The sequence below is a fragment of the Anarrhichthys ocellatus genome, unplaced genomic scaffold (assembly GCF_004355925.1).
Source record: "Anarrhichthys ocellatus isolate YVR2014 unplaced genomic scaffold, GSC_Weel_1.0 scaffold145, whole genome shotgun sequence".
In the NCBI taxonomy this organism is placed as follows: Eukaryota; Metazoa; Chordata; class Actinopteri; order Perciformes; family Anarhichadidae; genus Anarrhichthys; species Anarrhichthys ocellatus.
Window position 1 is genome coordinate 420,176 of NW_022280175.1, and position 19,121 is coordinate 439,296.

A 19,121-nucleotide genomic window follows, 5' to 3' on the forward strand; every position below is an offset into this window, starting at 1 on the left:
TTCTTCCTCTTTTCTCCCCGTTAAAGGGTTTTTTTTGGGGGAGTTTTTCCTGTTCCGATGTGAGGGTCCTGGGACAAGAGGATGTCAAATGTGTACATATTGTAAAGCCCTCTGAGGCAAATTTGTAATTTGTGATTTTGGGCTATACAAAAATAAATTGAATTGAATTGAATTGAATTGAATTGGTGTGTGGCCATTAGAAGCATGATTCAATCAGCTGGCTGTCAGCTGGTTACAGCTGGAGGCGTATGACCTCCATGTCCTGCATGAACTAACGCTATGCTTCATTAGGGAACAGTATATGCGGTGAATGCTCTGAATGTAAAGTTAGAGGATGCTGAAAGAAAAATACTTGTATCCAATTATGGGGTTACTTTATTTACCTAATGATGAAAGTAAAAATGATTCAGGGACAATATCTCATACTACATACTCCGATTTGGGCTATTTATTATGGATATTGTATCACTTTTTCTTCATATATATATATATAGTTTTAACATTGATAAGTTGTTTTTTTTCAACTTTGAATATGTACCCTTGTTAATGTACATACTGTTAATGTTTTCGAGGGGGAACTGCATGCTCCGGTCCAGTAGGTGGCGGTATGTTCCTCACTGGTTGCAGCCCACCATTAAACCAAACGAAGAAGAAGTTTGCCCTTCGCGTTAAGTGCTTCCTGTCACAGTTATTTGGTCGCAAACATGTTTTTATTGAGGCTGTGTACACCACAGAACATTTTATCACGGTAAGACTCGCAGAATACTGCTTGAAAATGTATGTTTGTTAAAATAGAGTTAGTTAGTAGAGCTCTTGTTAGTTTACTGTCAAACATTGAAGGAATGAATGGAGGAGGGTCACATCATATTCAACCACACAGTCAGATAACAAGGTAGCAAACGTGTCACGTGACGGTAAACGGCCGTTTATTCCTTCGGCTTGTTAACAGTGGTAAGTTAGCCTAACCTTATATCGTGTGTGTGCGCGCGCGTGCGCGTGTGTGTGTGTGTGTGCGTGTGTGTCACGTTACGGGCAGGTGTGTCTGCCCTGTGTTCGCCCGTCCACAGGGTGCGGGGCTCCACACGCAGACTCCCCAGCTCAGCTCCAACAGGACGTCCGTGGTGCGCTGCGGCCGCCAGAAGTATGAGAGACTGTACCCGGTGATGCTGGTCCGAGCGGACGGATCCACCGTCAACATCCGGTACAGAGAACCCAGACGCATCCTCATGGTCAGTACTCTCCGCTCTGTTTGCTGTACACTTTCTAAACACCACGGGCCTCATTCCACTGACCAGACAGTTGTATAGAAACATGTTCTCACAATGTTAAGGCATCTTCCACATGTCGGTGTCGTTTAAATGGCTCATGGTGATAGAAAACGGTATGTTCCACTATGCATATCAAGGGTTCAATATGATTGTCTTTCATGTTAGAAATCTCTGTTTGTACTTGCCACTGTTTAATTATTTATGAGCAGTAATCAAATAACAATACAAATTGTCATGTTTAATCTAAATTTAAATAAACCTAATAAAGAGGGAAATCGCCATTGTTGAGCCCTCGTACACCACTTCTCACAGTCATAGACTAATTCGTATCGACACAACCACTGTTTCTGATCTGCTTATGCTGTGTGCGAATTGTTACTGGTCTAGAATACGGCATGGTTGGGTGCAAGTTTTGACGATGCTAGACGTGGGCATACCAGGTAGACGGTGGATAGTCCTGTCACGTGGCATATACGTCAATAAGAATCAGTGCCTGTGAGAGCGGTAGAGGACAGTGGAACATAGTGGCGTACTGTTTGTAAGCACCATGAGCCAGAAAAACATCAGCATAACCACAAACGGAGACGCATGCCACTAGAACAAAAGTAGCACGTCATCAAACACTAAATACACTAACACTAAACATTAAATCTTGGCTTGACTTCCAGAGAGGCATTTCATAAAACAATAGTCCAAATTAAAACCACAGATGCCAAAATATCACGTCTGTTAGTCTCTTGAATGGGTTGAGTTCAGTTATAGTTTTCAAGCCAAAGCTGAGGTCATAGTGATGTCATCGGGGTTATTTTCTCAGACCCACAGAGGACATTATGAAGCGGTTTTCACTTTTTGAGATTCATGATATGCATATACATATTTTCACAACCCTAGCCCTACTCTGTTAACACTGACAACTAACAGACCCACATCCTAGCCTCCTTGCTCAAGAGAAGAAGGTGCACTGGTCCCATAGCTTAAGGGTTCCTGAGTATGTTCATTCATATTTCATGTTTTGTAAGTTTATTCATGTTTCTTTGTTTGTTTGGAAAGATGCCGGTCAATCTGTCCACGCTGTCTGAAGAGGAGCGTCGAGCCAGACAGAAAAAGAGAGAAGTGAAGAAGACGAAAAAACAGACAGCAGTCCAGTATGAAGATGACTTCAAAGTCGACAAATACAGCCACTTCTGGAAGAAGAAATGACTTCTACGTGAAAGTAGAGGCTGACTGCTGCAGCGTCAGTAAAGATCTAAATTTCACTTCCATTTGTGCATCTACGGGATGTTTTAATCGGGTTGTTTTCGTGCCAAAAAAGTGGTTCCTCCCAAAGGTTAAATCGCAGTGACTGAGACAGACCAAGGACATTTGTATGGCAGGGTGACTGACTATACACACCATGTGTAGCAGGCACAGCTCTGCTGAGTGCTATGACTCTGTTACTGTCCTTGAAGCATCAATAACCTGCTAACAATGGAGTAAGAAACAATGTTGAGTTAATAAAGTGGTTTAAAGATGGGTATCTGTGTGGTCAATTTTGAAAAAGCGCACAAAGTTGTTGCACCAGCTTTGTTTTGGTCAGTGCACAGTTTAAGGAGGTATTTGCTGAATTTGCCAAAAATTCATTGAAAAATCTGATTAGAATTGCTGACTCCACTTTTAAGGCTCCTGTGTAGATAGTAGCCCACTGCTGTGATAATAGTAAAACAGGACACACCATTACAATACTAAAGGTATGTTGGTAGCAGAAGTGGGGCATCATCGTCATCTGTTTGTGGTTAGAACCAAAAGCACTCAACTGCACACTTCACAAACACTCCACAGCAGGATTATGTGCACAAACCAAAGTCAGTTAAAATGGTGTTTTTTGCTCCACATAAGAGAAGAAACGTATTGATTAATGAAAAGGTTATATAAATATGGCGTCCTTGTTACAGACAGTCATTTAATTCAGTACTTAACGGATGAAACGGTTGAGCACGTGTTTGATTTCCCTTCTGTTTCAGCGCCAGTGCCCGGCTTCACCCTCCACTCCAGTAGGTGGCGGTGGTGCACCGTAGACTGTTGTCAGCGGCCGAAAACCTACGATGAATACATCTCTCGCGAGAATTTGACTCTTTCGATTGCGTCCTTGCTAAATCCAAAATGGGGTACTGGGACCTACCAGAGGGCACAGGCTGTGTTGAAAAAACATGGATCACAACCAAACTAGCCACCGCTTTGGGTAAATATCAGCATTGATACAACGAGCGCGGGAAACGCCTGCCGGAGATGAGGGTGTCGCGCTGAGCCGGCAAAGATAACTGCGTTACCTAGCGTGAATGTTCTAGCTAATGCTAATGCTAACAGGACTGCTATGAAGCGAGCTGCGTTCAGGTTATTATTCAGCTCTATGATAAATGTATTTGCGTGGAGTTCACTGCGGAGGTCAACGTATGTATTCTGATGAGTTTCTGTCGGGTGAGCTGACCGCGCACATTAACCCTGTTATCGTGTAGAATAACTTGTGTGTGTTACTGGTTTGTTATAGTTTGACATCTGAGGTAACGTTACGGTAACTATTAGACGTAACTGACTAATCGGGGTGATTGATAGACGCTCCAAAGAACCGCTCAGTAAGCACGTATGGACCCTGTTTAATGAAGGTGAGGCGTTCACTGTCGTCTCTCCTAATCCGGAAAGTAGAATAGTGTTTGGAAACACTTCTGATTAAGAGGAAATCTCCTCTTTACGGACAGTGCATGTACTCATTATTTTACTGTTACATGATGCACAAGAACATCCACATTTAATGCAGCACTTCAGAAGTTGTACAAATTTCATAATAATATGCAGTCAGGAACTTTTAGTGCACACATTGTTCATGTTTTTTTTCCACTTGCTTTCAGAAATCTACTTGCCCAAAATCATTTGTACTTGCCCCTAGAAGTTATAAAATAACAACAAACACTAGAGTTAATTTTGATGTTAAATCTTTATTTATGGACATGAATCTGAACTCGCATCCTCCAATGCCATGCCACTAAAATCCTGTTACTAGTATTTTTTACCACTTGCTAGTTGCTAAATTGACTAGCCCAACGTGGCATTGCACTTGCCCCGAGCAGACAACCCTTATTGTTGAGACCTGGCAGTGAGACCAAGACCACTGAAAACAGAGAGGTGTTGTCGTCCTGAGGGGCCACTGTAAGTCTTACAAACCACTAGATGTCGCTGTGCTGGCTGCGTTTGAAGTTTTTAACCACCAATAGAAAGAAAGCACCAAAGTTTTATAAGCCTTCATTTGCCTAAAACCACCACGAGGGGCAATAATGGACCCATTTACGCTCTGTGTTCGCACGGTGTTTGTTATGAGGGTGAAGACTTCCATGTGAAGTGTACTTTCCAAAAGAGACGATACAACAATCTCGCCCACAATATGCTACAATTGCTCAGATGTGTGAGGGTGTCAAAGTTCACACCATGTTAACATCTCTCAAGCTGAGTTTTTAGAATTGTTACTGTCAGCACTTTGTCCTTTCGACGTGATTGGACAACACACACACCACATGTTGCTCATTGTTGTGGATGGACTTTTATCCAGACTGTAAACTCGTAATATGTAGATGTTACTACACATCTATACTCGCTACGGACAAAGTCTAGTTTGACTCCGAGCCCATTGTCAGCTTAAAGTAGAATTCTGACTTTTTCGTTTCATTTTCAGTTTGTTCATGTTGTGTGTGTTTCTCTGTGTGTATCTTCAGGCCTGGTTGGTTCAGCCTATCACATCGTGGCCTTCCAGCCTGATTCTGCATTGGCGGCGCTACAGAGGGCTACCAACAGCACGGTTACCATGGGTAAATATTCATATTGTCGTGCATCATTATGTAAGACCAAACAATATTACTGTATTCTGCTTCCAAACACATGATGCAGTGAAGAGCTCTCCTGCTGGACCAGTCATGGAGTCATTAACCTCTTTGTCTTCTTCTAGTGCACTTGATTGCATCGTTTAACTTAAAGACCATTACCATCACTGATGATCACCTGCCACCACCATAGAAAGGGTTCTCCTCATATTATGAAATATGATTTTATTTTCTATTTAACTTCAGTGGTGGCATTTGAGGCAAAACTTAATCTCATAGCCTGCTTGAGGCACTTCACACAGTCAGCATAGGGTTGTTATGTCGTACGTTAATCCAGAAGTATACATACTGTATGTGAAGGTTACTCACTGCTGGCACTGTGATGGCATGTTATCATAACCGGTGTGATCGATGTTAACGCTACTAAAAGCACTTTTAAGCAGCATTTTCATTTAAAAGGAAATCAAGTTTGTCATCAACCTTTGTCTTTAACTGTGTAGTTAGTGTTTGAAGAACAATGCTTTATATCAGAACAGCGACCAAAGCATTCAGAACAATGCAGAGCTGCTGCGTTATCCTAAAGTACATTCTGAAAGGATGCATTTAACCCTTATTGTTTCATTTCTAATCCAAAGTGCTGAAGCACAGACTCGCAGTCATGTGACCCAAACACGGGGTCTCCATGTGCTGTTCTTTGGCCCACACGTATGGTATGAAACGGCTGATATGGGTCCGTCTGTGTCGTTCCAGCCTCCATGGGAGCAATTTTCAGCATGGCCACTTGTCTGAGTGCTCAGGCCCGTGAAGCCCCAGATGACCCACTGAACTACTTCATCGGGGGCTGTGCCTCTGGGATCTTCCTCGGAGCCAGAAGTAAGTATCAGGTTTTCATTCAGCTAAAGCTCTGTGCGCTGCTTTATTCTCCGAAATGCCACAGGGCGTACCAACAACATGAACTGTGAAGAAGCACAAAGACATAGACCAACCTCCACAATGCAGAAAAGAGATTGTAATTAACTATAAACTCATATCTCATATTCATAGACTACTTTATATAAGCCCTGGAAAGAAAGAAGTCAAGTATTAAATGCAAAATAAAGACACAAAGGTTTAATATCCTGGAAACAATTTGACTTGGCTGAAAAATATGTTTTTGAAAGTAGATTTTTAAGACTTCCAGTTTCTAGAGCTTTTGGAAGTGAATCGGTCTTCTTTGTATAATCCCTACACATGTAAATAGTGCTTTTATCAGTGAACCATTTGCGACAGTCACGTGATCACACGCGACAAGTTACAAGAATTCCGAGGTGCACGACGCATAGCATCACTACGGCGACTATAACCTCAGCTTAACTCTGCTACCTCCCAACCTCTGGAAGTCATCATTGAGGATGTTGTAGCTGAAGTTAAGAGTTGTGCCTTTACTTATGAAGGTGATAGAATAATTACACGAAGGTTTCAAAGTCTGAACCATGAAGGCAAACTGTTAATTGCTCCCACATAGTCAGCAGCAGCAGTGCTGTTTTCTACATGTGAACATCATGTTTATGCTTGTTGAACGGGTGTATTGGTACATTTTTGGCATTCTACTTGCAAAGGTTTTAGTGCATGTACGTACAGTCTAACGGCAGCCATATTGTGTGTGTGTCCCTCCCTCCAGCCCACAGTGCTATGACCGGTACAACGGCGTGTCTGGGTCTGGGCACACTGGCCTTCTTCACTAAAGTCGGTAAGATGGAGGGATGGAGGGTAGCTGGACCCCCCAAACTATGAGGAGAAGGATGGATGTACATTTAACCATGTGTTGTAAAAAGAGTTCATGTAATAAAGTTCTTGTGAGATAAAGTCTTGAGTCTGTTGCGTCGTAGTTTGGGGACGTCAGAGAAAAGAATGTAGAGACATCCCTTCCAATAATGTGTCTTACATTAAATTATGCATTGTGACATTGGCTATATTCACCATTAAAAGCCATCTTCCACATGGTCTTAATTATTTTTTTCAATTAATTAAATGATTAATTTGAATGAATGTGAAATGGATCCATGTGTTTCCCCTTTAAATATTCATCTTAGCACCCACACATTTATTAAAAACTGTGTTTTTGTATTTCTGTTATGAACAGCCAGCGATGTTTTTTTATTATTTATTGATTGGTTATTATCATGAGTGATCTTTAGCAATGTATTGGTTGATCTTTGTTTTCATTCACACGGTGAAGTTGTCCACTATGAGAGTGGGACATACTGAACAGCACTATTCACCTCACACGGCCGGGTTCTAGCATGTATGGGTTCTGGGGCAGAACAAGAAGAGATGAAATATCGATAAGTATTCTACAGTGGAGGGAAAGAAAAGGAATCAAACGTGTGACTTCGAGAGCGACATCTAGGATGGAAATGGCGCAGTAACGGTCTAGCTCCAGGGGGTGGCAGCAGTGCAACGTAAGGGATGCGGGCTGCCGTAAATCACCAACGAAGAAGACAAAAGCAGAAGCCCGACTGGAAAGAGGAAGAAAACAAACTCAAACGCGTCTTGTGACCTGCTGATGAGCAAGCTGCCCACTCAGCTGGCGTAAGTCTCTTTATGTTTACTGGTCCAGATAAATGTACGGGTTCAAACATTGAGCTCGTTTAGTCCACATTTTACTGTCGTATGTGTCTTAGGTCGGACAAACTAAATGATTCAATTCAATGTATTTTTGTATAGCCCAAAATCACACATTCTCCTCAGGGCTTTACAGTGTGTACATATCCTCTGTCCCGGGACCCTCGCATCGGAACAGGAAGACTGATGTCTTCATCAGGGCAACTGTGTAGACAGCAACTGTTCTCACGATCGGTCACATCTGGACTGTGCTTCCTCCATTGGAGTTATTTTTTTTTACCTTTGTAAAAAAGAAAAGGCTTTGTATGATGATGCTTTCTGCATCAGAGCAGAGAGGAGACGTTTTATTTTTCATGTACTTGTTTCACATTATCCGTTGTCTCGGTCCACACTGGATCGATCTTATCTTACTGCGGTCAGGTCAGCAGACACTCGGATCTCCGTGGTGAACTCAGCAGACAATGACATTTCAGTGCGCCTATATGCGGGAAAGATTAACGTGAGACAACATCCGGTTTCCAAAATAAGATGTCAACTAAACCTATATATAAATTGCATAATGTGGAAATAAGATTAAATTAATTATATTAACATTAAGTAAAAAACACCTGCATCTCGTGAGTTAAAGGGAAAATACAACAAATTGTGCGTGAAGTGTCTTCATTCTTTGATTTGAGGGTTGCTGGAAAGATAATTAAAATAAATAATATCTGACTGACTGATATGTATGTGTTCAGGACATTTCTGACCAGATCCAAACGAACATCTTAACATATATACATCAGTCATTGTCTGGAATTATTGAGGAAATACTTTTTATAGCACCTCAAATATTCGGTTATTAGATATTTTCTTGGTACTGGTGGTTTGACTTTTACTTTGAAATATATCTTAATTGGTACAGTAAAAACGATTGATTTTTATTATGAATGGAGTCAACGATGTCCTGAACACATACATCAGTCATTGTCTGGAATTATTGAGAAAAATATTTTTATAGCCACTGCTGATTACATATTTATTGACTGGGAGCAAACATCAGTGTTTAGCTGAATACTCTGCCCACTGTTTAAATGATACCTCTTGCTGGTTGCTGACATTTGTCCTTTAAATATTCAGTTATTAGATATTTTCTCGGTACAGATGTATTACTTTTACTTTGAAATATCTCTTAATTGGTAGAGTAAAAATGTCAGATTTTCTCTATGGGGTGAGTCAGAGATGTCTTGAACACATACATCAGTCATTGTTTGGAATTATTGAGAAAAATACTTTTTATAACGCTTCAAATATTCAGAAATTACCTGTTTCTCGTAGAAATGTATGACATTTACTTTTTATAGCAATTAGTCATTGTGTGGAATTATTGGGAAAAATATTTTTATAGCACCTTAAAAATTTCAGAAATTTGCTATTTGAAGGTACAAATTCAGTTTAGAGTTTTTACTTGGTAAAATATCTTAATTGGTACAGTTAATATGTCAGATTTTTTGTATGGATGTGGTCAGAAATGTCCTGAACACATACATAATCTTTAATATCTTTCCAGCTACCCTCAAATCAAAGAATAATTACACTTCACGCACAATTAGTTGTATTTTCCCTTTAACTCACAAGATGCAGGTAACTTGTTTTATATTTAATATATAATATGAATAAAATTAATTTAATTGATTAATAAAATAAAACATGGGGCAATTTGGCCGGTCTCATGTTAATCTCTCCGCTAATTTTGCAAAATCCTTCGCTCGCTCCCGATCTGTGCCGTTTGAATGCGTTTACCGTGAATTTTAGCATATAGGTGCACTCAAATTTAAGTTTCTGCTGAGTTGACTGCAGTCTTATTTTCAGCTCAGTCAGTCATCCATGAAGCACTTTGAACTGAACTAACCTGTAGGAAAGGTGCAATACAAATACAGGTTGGTTGAAGGTATGGAGGACTTAAGCTATGGAGGAGGAAAAATGTCTTTAGTGTAAATAAATAAATGCATTAATAAATGTATAAATAAATACAGGAATAAATAAATACAGAAATGAATAAATAAATACAGAAATATTTAAATGCTGAAATGAATAAATAAAAGTTGATACCTAAACAGGACATAAATAAATAAATATATTTCTACATTTCTGTTCACCTTCATTTATTTATTTCTGTATTTCTGTATGTTAATGAGGTAGGCGGGCCGAACCTCATTCTTAAGCAGGATTGGTCAAGTAGGGGAGCAAGACAGAAGCAACCGATTAGCAAATCATCCCTGTAGATGACGTCAGAAAACTATCGAGCAGCACTAACGGCTTCCACAGTCTGCAGCTGGGACTGCTGCTGTGAGACTGACCACCTGTGTGTGCTTTGGGACGGTGGAGGGGCTCACGGCAGCACCCGCTGCTCGCTGAGGACAGTAACTGCAGAACAATACGTGCTTTCACGTCAGAGTCTCCAAAACACCAGAAAAGTCGCTAGATTTGTCACTCGTCGCTTTTGACAAAAAAAGTCGCCAAGAGGAGCTCGCCAACGTTTCTGTGCAAGGCAGTAGACCAGAAGCCATCACACTCCTGTGAGCAATCCTGCTTTAGACAGAGGTTAGGACCTCCCACCTCATTAGCATACAGACACATACATGAATAAATGTAGGTGAACAGAAATGTAGAAATAAATATATGATATATGTATTTATTTATTTATGTCCTGTTTGATTATCAGCTTTTATTTATTTATCTATACATTAATCTATTTATTTCAATATTTATTTCAGCTTTTAATTATTATTTTATTCATTTATTTCTGTATTCAAACATTTATTAATGCATTTATTAATTTATACTTAAGTCATATTCTGTCCTCCATATTAAGCTGTCATTATAATAAATAAATAATAAATGACTCAATAAATAAAATGATAAAGAAAGAAATGTAGAAATAATAGCCTCAACTATCAAATATGTGCAGGTTGATTTGAAAATAAATAAATATGCACAAAAATATAAAATGTATTTATTTATTTGACAAATGACTTATTTTTGTATTATATTACTTTCATATTTAATTCTCTATCTCTCTTTATCTTTTTAGTCCCCAGAGTTTTGTCGGAACATTGCGATGTAAATATGTAATATATATATATATATATATATATATATATATATATATATATATCATGTAAACATGTGCGACTGAGAGCAGGTTGATACCGTACATTTAATGATTTCCAGTGAAGGATCTCAAAAAGTAATTCATAATAATGAATAATGAATATCCTAATGTTGTAACATTTTGATATGTTAATGACTGTAATAATGCGTTGTGCCTCTGTCCTTCAGGTCGGCAGCGTGCATCATTGTGCAGAGATGGCCGGCCTGGCCCCGGCAAAGAGACGGCTTCCTGCTCAGCTTCTGCTCCTGTGGATGCTGACCGGCTCCTCTGGTGAATGGCTGTTACTTCAATGAGGCCACTGGCTGTAGACAGGAAACCTGTTGTTCTTTCACCCAGTAAATCTGGATAAAAATGAGGTTCTGAAAATGTTTAGCATGTAGTAACTTTATGATAAGGGTAGAATTGTAAATTTATGATGATGTTTTGTTTGTTTCTGTGAGCATCTTGGATTGATTGTTTGATTGTTGTTGTTTTTTTCTGTCTGTCCTCCAGAGACCAGATTGTTTCTGTTGGCTCCACATGCTGTCACACTTGAGAAAAACTCTCAGGCCAACATCAGCATCGCTCCCAGGTACCCACAGAAACAGATAGCAAATATGTAGCATTAGCTTCTCTCACACTGGCTGACACCATCGTATTAGGTTATGAATGACTTCAGTTTCTGTTTGATTGTCTGTCCTTTTTAAAGGGAATCAAGCTTTTTACAGTCCTTCACTGTATCCATGAGCATCTTCAGCACAAGATGTACATTACATCACTTACATTATAGTCATTTAGCAGACGCTTTTATCCAGAGTGAGTCACAATTCAGATTCTATCACATACACCGTAGGCACAGCTACGGGAGCAATTTTGGGGTTAAGTGTCTTGCTCAAGGACACATCGACATGCGAGTAGCGGAGCCGGGGATCGAACCGCCGATCCTCTGATTGATGCGTGGAGCCGGAGCAGGGGATCGAACCGCCGATTGAAGGACGGCCCTGCTCTCCACTTAGCCAGTCGTCCCACAGTAATATGTTGGGTAGATTTAGGACATCTTAATAATTTATTTGCACCCGACGTTTGAGGTTTTGCAGGATTTGATCAGCGATGAAATGGTGTTAAAGTAGATCTACACCTGGCTGCCAATTGATACTGCCTGGTTGTCAGCTGATCAGCCATGGTCAGTCTCATATTTCCAAACATTGCGTGTTACGTGTTCTGCCACCACATGACAGCTTTAAGTCGGGACACAGCTGCACAGACACTATCGTCAACATCTCGTCGGTGTGCAAGTTCTTAGGTTCCAGGATTTCTTTTTTTTATCAATAAAAATACAATCATTTGAATTGTGTGTTTTCATGCAAATAACCACTATAGATAACAAAACCAAAGTGACGGTGTACCTGAGGTGGTGGTGAAAAAGGTTTTATAGTTCCTAGATAGAAAATCATAATCAGCATTTATCGTAATCTGCAGATCAGACTTTTAAATAAATCGGAAATTGGCCGAGAAAAACTTCCAATCGGTGCATCTCTATTTAAAAGGAAGAAATCATGAACAACTCACCATTTCAATGCTTGGTTGAATTTATTAATGTGTTATTTAAACATTAAAGCATGTAAATAGAAACCCAAAATACAAGTATGAAGCTGAAAATGATCCATGACTGCACCTCACATTCATCAGGTCCACACAGTCACAGTCATAGCCATAGTCACAGTCATAGTCACAGTCACAGTCATAGTCACAGTCATAGTCATAGTCACAGTCATAGTCACAGTCATAGTAGGCTGCATTCTAAAATTCAGTCTATTGAAATCCAAGCTTTGACTCGCTTCTGTTTTCTGCTTTAGTTTGTAGATTTTGATGTTAAAACCACAGGTTTAAAACCACAGGTTCAACCAGTGTTCTACTACAGACTGTGGCTGTGGTCTGTTAGTGAATAAGTAAGCGGCACACTGGTTGCCCTGGGGCAGCTTTAGGTGTGTTACAGCTCATCACTCCCACTTCACACAGTAGTACAGTGCTGAAGCTGCTGATGTTCTGCTTTTCGCTCATGGCAAAGGCAAACAAACCTGAAGCAAATATGCTCAGCAAGTGAATTAAAGAAGTAAATCCTGATCCTGATCCTGTGCTTTGTGATCAGTGTTGTTCTGACTGGACTTGTGTGTCTTCCTCTAGTTCTCCTCTCAACCAGTCGGCTGTGATTCAGTTAAATGTGACCTTCAGCTCCAAGTTGAACTACACGTCTATACTCACCGTTCCTGAGCAGGTAACGCATGACACCAAACACAACATGTGCTGCATGTGGCAGGAGTGAAACACACTCAGCCAGTCTGGGTGTACGTTGTTCTTACGTTGTTCTTACGTCACCGAAGTTTGCAGCAACTAAAGATGACGACAACATAGACAGAGTCAATCCAAGAGCCTTTACAGAGTAACTGCACCAGGTCCATAATCTGTTCGTCCCTATTTATTTATTTTATATACTTCTAAATATGTATTTATTTTATTCTCACCTGTGCAGCTGCAACATCCACATTTGTGGAGATCAATAAAGTTGTATTTACCTTTCCTCTTGCACCATCAGGCTGAAATATCATGTTGTACACGTTCATATACCGAGCGTATGAATGCCATGAAATGCACAAGCAAACATCAGCAGATGAGGATCAGATGTACTTGTGTTTACGTGCTCATTACTTAAGCTAGCTCACACACAGGATTGTACCATCTACCAAACAGCTGTTGACTCAAAGCTCTTGTTGTTGTTGTTTTGTTTAGGTGTTGCTGCCAGTGGAGGCAACCTCCGTCAGTTTCAATGTGACGGCCCATGATGTCGGTCAGGTGACCACATACCTGATGAGCAACAACACAGAGCTCAACAGGTGGGTGTCTGCACAGAAGCAGCATGCAGTGACATTAATGGCCTTTCCCTTTCTTTCATCAATTCTTACAAAGGTCTGTGTTTGGGCTGTAAATCAAGCCGGACCCTACAGCACCTCGCATCGTGTCAGTCCAACCCGACCTGAACCATGGAGACAGTTTTATATATGCTATATATATATATATATATATATATATGTATGTGTGTATGTGTGTATCTTTTCAGAGTGGTAACAGATGTGCGTCATCTCATGCCGAATGTTCAGCATGTCATGATATTAAATAGACATTGCAAAACATTTCTCCTCATTTTGAGAGGCGAGTTTGTTCAAGGAAAATGCTGTCGTGAGTTGATTTTTCAAACACCAGTGAAAGATCAATGAGACAATAGTCAAATGTTGGTATTCATTTTGTACAACAGTAGGTCATTGATTATAGCAGGAAACATTGAACTAGATTCTGTGAATGGTACGTGTGCAGTACCAGTATTATTCATGACATTACACAGACTACAGGTCTGCATATTAAGATCATCAACCTGACCCGATTCAAGCCGGGGGAGTTTTGAGAAATGCCTGAACTCGGAGGGTTGGGTCGGGCTCAGTCGGGTTCAGGCTGAGAATCAAAAGCTCTACAATCGGTCCGCTGTTCAATCAGTTCAGCATGACAATAGGAATGATGTAAAATGAGCTAAAGGCTAGCTCAAAATAGGATTCCGGGTCTGCCAGAACACCTGGGTGAGTCATGGTGTATCAGCGGTGCAGTTGGTATACTGTGTGCTGAACCTGCTGTAGAGTATGATGATACTTCACCACCATCATGTGTCTTTGTGTGAGTAAGCCTGACGTTCTCTCCTCTAGTTTGAACTTCAGGATCCACTTCATGGTCGTTCATAGCAGCGTCCTGTCGGTGATCAGCCAGCTGATTGGCTGGCTTTACTTCCTGGCCTGGTCGGTGTCCTTCTATCCACAAGCCTGGGAAAACTTCAGGAGGAAGAGGTAGACTCACTTCATTCATCTCTGCCTTCACAACTGTAGTTGTTGTGGCCGCTGACCAGGGGTCCATATTCAAACAGCCTCTGTGTTTGGGTGAATTTTTATATGCTTGCCCTGTGATTAGTTAGTTATTGGCTTTTTTGACAAGTATTAGTATTAGAGGTGCACCTTTTACACATTGCATCTTTTAATCCTACACTCCCCGATAGATACCCGGCTGTATGTCTGCATTATGTCTGCTTAGGTTAAACTAAGCATTATTACATCGTTATTTCCTGTAAACGTCATCATTACAAACATACCAGAATGATTTATTTAAAGTGTTTGCTCTTGTAGCTGACAGTGATTGGGGCAGTGAGATGGTATAACATGCAACGAGTCCAAACAACTGACAAATGAAAGCAACATGTGTGGTTTCAGTGTTGTAGGTCTCAACTTTGACTTCCTGGCTCTCAACCTGACTGGCTTCATCGCCTACAGTGTCTTCAATATAGGACTGTTCTGGGTGCCTTATATAACGGTAACTTGATGCTTTGTAAGAGGCACTGCACTGTTCATACACACAAAGTCTACCAGTCATGTTCCGTACTGCAGGCTCTGGAGAAGTGACACCTTTACAACAGTATGCAGCCAGAACGACAGCTGGACTTCTATGAGCCTGACATTACAGTCCACAGGAAAGGATCATGAATGAATGAACTTTAGATTATTCAGGTTTCAGGGTAGTGAAGTGGTTGTGCCCCTGAAACCACAAGAGGAGTTTTACTGTGAAACGTTTAGAGGAAGTGTTCAGCACAGCAGCAGGACACTAAACAGGGAATGACTTAAGTGAAATTATGAATACATTTTAACATTTGGCACCTGCTCTTGTTGTCTGACTTGATCATTATGGTAAATAATAAAGTCACATGTATGGATAGGATGATGTAGGATTTTACTACAGCTCGCGATTAAAAGAAAACACTCCATTGATTGGGAATTTACAAAATACAAGAATACAAGAAACATAGAAGAAAGAAAACAGACTCACGCAATATTAGTTTTATTTGTATTGATCCTTTATTCATGCAGTGGACCTTATGACTTATGATTACCTTATTTGAGATGGTTAGTTCTTCACTACAATAAGCCGGTCCTATCTGTGATGCAATCAAAAAGACGTTTCTTAACTAAACGTAAGGTGAAGTAACTCCAGTAATTTGTAAGCATGTCTGGATGATCATTGGGATAATATCATTGTGTATCATAATTATTTTGGCCAGGATTATGGTGACATGAACTTTTCATATTGTCCCATGCCTTGACACGTTCATGATTTCCTAATCATGCATAATTATATCTGATAAGTGTTGTTTTACTTCACGGTTGAAGGTTTGAATCCCAGGTCAGTTCACAGTGTTTGTGATGTTCACATCTTGAATGAAGCATTTACAGTGTAATGTGTTCCTGCAGGAGGAGTTTCTGAAGACGAACCCAAATGGAATTAACCCCGTCAGCGCTAACGATGTCTTCTTCAGTCTCCATGCTCTGCTGCTCTGTTTGGTCTACATCAGCCAGGCTGCTGTGTTTGAGGTGTGTATCTGTATCTGTGACAGGATGCACAAACGTTGTATGATCATGAAGCTCAGAGCAGGTTCTGACCAGTTTGGTCTCACAGAAACTGTGACATTTAAAAGAGAAACTGTATTTCTGAAAATGATACCTGAATAGTCCAACTTTCCAATATGAATTTAATGTTGGAATAACAGACGTTAGCTCGAGCTAGTTATTAAATGAGCAAACTTTACTATTGTCTAAAGTAAGCTGACATTAGTCTGCTCCAATGGTAACCACTTTAATTATTCACGTTAATTATTCCCCTGAATATACTGCTGGGTATAAACATAGCTATGTTGTTGTGGGCTTTTTTCTAATGTTTCTAAATTCCCCAAAAATATATGAGCAGAGGTGCTCTGAATGAATAAGTGAATGGAAACAGCAAACATCAGTGAGATGCCTGCCATCTAACCCCAGAGGTTTCTTTAGGGACGCTGGTGCTCTGAGACACTAGCACTGCTGTCCACAGGGCCACCGACATCAACACAAGATGAAAGCTCCTCACAGTAGCTTTAAGTATTTGATTCCGTCATGGACGGGTCCCACAGGTTAATCCTCTGTGTCCTCTCTCTTCCAGAGGGGGGGTCAAAAGATCTCCTGTACGGCCATGTTCTTGTTGATGATTGGCTGGACTTTTGCCTTGATCAGCTTGTTTCTGGCTGTAGCCAAACAGATCACCTGGTTGGATTACCTCTACTATTTCTCCTACATTAAGCTAGCAGTCACTCTGGTCAAATATGTGCCGCAGGTAAGTTATACACACACACACACACACACACTGAATGGAAACACCTGGACAGAGTAATGCAGTAGCCATGCAGATAGAATGACTCTTGTGAAAATGTTAAGTTTATAGCTGAGACTGTAAAAACAGTGTTATTCCACAGAATGTGGTTCAGTGTTAAGTTGATTTGTTGATTGGATGAATAATCACTCACAGATTGTTACAGTGTTGGTGTTGTTCTGTCTGTTTCTTCCAGGCGTACATGAACTACAGGAAACAGAGCACTGAAGGGTGGAGTATAGGCAACGTGTTGCTGGACTTCACAGGTGGCCTCCTCAGTATTCTACAGATGATCTTGCAGTCTTACAACAATGGTAACTATGTTATGCTCGATCCTGTTGATAACATGACATTTGTCACAACAAATAGTAAAGTGTATATGTGACTGACAGCATGTCGTTTGTACTAACTGTGATGTGTCTCTCATTAGACGAGTGGAGGCTGATATTCGGCGATCCTACAAAGTTTGGCCTGGGTCTGTTCTCTGTGGTGTTTGACATCCTCTTCATGATTCAGCACTACTGTCTCTACAGACGGCCATCACAGTACCAAGCAATTGCAGAGCAACAAGATGACTGACGCTGACTGTTGACGGACTATAGTCTGTAAACGACCGATTTCTATCAGTCAACAGCAACGAGCACACAATAAATGATTCAATCTGCTCAAGAGAAGCCCTGCTGGGTGTCATCTTTGACTTCCATCATGGTATGATGCAGAGTTCTCTCACGCAGGCTTTACTCATGTAGCTGCTTTGAGCTCAGTGTGCCGCCATCTTAAATATGTCAGGATCAGCGCTTTTGTTTTTTACCACTGTATGAAAATATTAGATAGGTGTAAGAAAAACGGATGTAATGACAACTGTGTAAACACTTTTTATTAAATGCCATGTCACAACTGAAGTCAAGGGGCCTTTCTCATTTCTCTGTTTGTACAATCTTGATTATTTTACTCACCTCTTAGTCCCGCCCACTTGAGAGAAGGAAGCGAGGAGAGGGGAGGCGACATTTAACAAAATGAGAAATCCTTGCCTTGAAGCTGTCATCTCTTTGGCCATGTCAAGATGACCATGCCCTGATGCTTGAGGGGGATTCCCAGTGTACAGTTGCTTGGTATATATTGTCTGAGGGGGTCAGCGGCCATAAAATGCAACCAGATATTCATCCACAGTCCAGTAAGAGCCTGGATCATTGTACCCATTTGTCCCATGCATCCCATATTGCTGAGTTTGTTGGTAGGACCTGGAACCATTTTTGTCACAATTAGCAGCACTAAGTCTACCCCGTCGTTCAAGCTTGGAGAGGGACCATAATCATTTTCCAATTTTGGAAGCTAACATGTCTGCTGGTGGGTTAGAGACAACAAGAGGTTCAACTCCAAGGGTCTCACTTTTATCAGAGGAGGATGCCTCCTGATCAGGGCCCTCCTCAACATTATCTTTATTTCATTTCAAAGGGATGTGGCAAAACTTCACTGCCAGAAAACCTTTTCTGAGAGGTCATTTTCAACTGAGTGATAGTTTAAAGGGTCAGCACAAAGTGAAAGCTTTTATATGTCTGCCCCTCCCATAAGTTGTGTGACCTTGTGATGACCTCACAGGATCATATTCCCCCTCCCTCGCAGTGTGGAAAACAACTTTTCTCTCCCCCATGTCAAATGAACTGTCGGGGGTTCCCAAAACAACCTAAACAAATGTCTGTCAAATGTTCATATTTCTTCTATGTTATAAACAGCTAAAAGAGCCTGGAGTCAAATGGACCTCAAGGAAAACCGATGCATACAAAATGCGTACAGGACATTGAAAATATGTCATTTTGGTCATTTTATATTTAGTCGGTTGTCCCCAATAAATTAGGAAAAGTTATTAAATACAATGCAAAAATAATTATGTCAAGCGTTTATTTAGAGATTGACTCCAAGGATAACAGAGGTGGAATATTGAATACAGTGGTCATCTAACACCAGTCTTTGTTCTCCAGCCAACCAATAACACCAGGCCCTCTCTTT

General features: G+C 40.6%; 3 protein-coding genes across 3 annotated transcripts; all 3 read left to right on the forward strand.

The window, feature by feature from the left end:
• The first annotated feature begins 660 nt into the window (after positions 1-660).
• Positions 661-2,782, forward strand: mrpl55 (mitochondrial ribosomal protein L55). Its single transcript, XM_031877715.1, has 3 exons — positions 661-748; positions 1,037-1,229; positions 2,319-2,782. The coding sequence occupies exons 1-3, from the start codon at positions 705-707 to the stop codon at positions 2,466-2,468; spliced, it is 387 nt and encodes a 128-aa protein (XP_031733575.1). The 5' UTR covers positions 661-704; the 3' UTR covers positions 2,469-2,782.
• Positions 2,783-3,393: 611 nt separating this feature from the next.
• On the forward strand, positions 3,394-6,958 carry ndufa11 (NADH:ubiquinone oxidoreductase subunit A11). The gene is made up of 4 exons (XM_031877722.1): positions 3,394-3,486; positions 5,009-5,101; positions 5,864-5,986; positions 6,774-6,958. The coding sequence occupies exons 1-4, from the start codon at positions 3,408-3,410 to the stop codon at positions 6,884-6,886; spliced, it is 408 nt and encodes a 135-aa protein (XP_031733582.1). The 5' UTR covers positions 3,394-3,407; the 3' UTR covers positions 6,887-6,958.
• Positions 6,959-7,489: 531 nt separating this feature from the next.
• Positions 7,490-18,016, forward strand: ctns (cystinosin, lysosomal cystine transporter). The gene is made up of 11 exons (XM_031877721.1): positions 7,490-7,684; positions 11,039-11,141; positions 11,364-11,442; positions 13,035-13,125; positions 13,638-13,741; positions 14,600-14,737; positions 15,155-15,254; positions 16,187-16,306; positions 16,908-17,078; positions 17,311-17,428; positions 17,545-18,016. The coding sequence occupies exons 2-11, from the start codon at positions 11,066-11,068 to the stop codon at positions 17,691-17,693; spliced, it is 1,146 nt and encodes a 381-aa protein (XP_031733581.1). The 5' UTR covers positions 7,490-7,684; positions 11,039-11,065; the 3' UTR covers positions 17,694-18,016.
• Positions 18,017-19,121: the final 1,105 nt, after the last annotated feature.

What these genes read in the sequence shown, in the direction of transcription:
- mrpl55 (XM_031877715.1), top strand. Translation starts at nt 705, where the DNA reads ATGTTTTTATTGAGGCTGTGTACACCACAGAACATTTTATCACG. An exon ending in CCACAGAACATTTTATCACG is followed by an intron (nt 749 to 1,036) that starts GTAAGACTCGCA and finishes CGTTACGGGCAG; the next exon opens with GTGTGTCTGCCCTGTGTTCG. An exon ending in AACCCAGACGCATCCTCATG is followed by an intron (nt 1,230 to 2,318) that starts GTCAGTACTCTC and finishes TTGTTTGGAAAG; the next exon opens with ATGCCGGTCAATCTGTCCAC.
- ndufa11 (XM_031877722.1), top strand. Translation starts at nt 3,408, where the DNA reads ATGGGGTACTGGGACCTACCAGAGGGCACAGGCTGTGTTGAAAAAACA. An exon ending in CAAACTAGCCACCGCTTTGG is followed by an intron (nt 3,487 to 5,008) that starts GTAAATATCAGC and finishes GTGTATCTTCAG; the next exon opens with GCCTGGTTGGTTCAGCCTAT. An exon ending in GATCTTCCTCGGAGCCAGAA is followed by an intron (nt 5,987 to 6,773) that starts GTAAGTATCAGG and finishes CCCTCCCTCCAG; the next exon opens with CCCACAGTGCTATGACCGGT.
- ctns (XM_031877721.1), top strand. Translation starts at nt 11,066, where the DNA reads ATGGCCGGCCTGGCCCCGGCAAAGAGACGGCTTCCTGCTCAGCTTCTG. An exon ending in AACAACACAGAGCTCAACAG is followed by an intron (nt 13,742 to 14,599) that starts GTGGGTGTCTGC and finishes TCTCTCCTCTAG; the next exon opens with TTTGAACTTCAGGATCCACT. An exon ending in CTTGCAGTCTTACAACAATG is followed by an intron (nt 17,429 to 17,544) that starts GTAACTATGTTA and finishes GTCTCTCATTAG; the next exon opens with ACGAGTGGAGGCTGATATTC.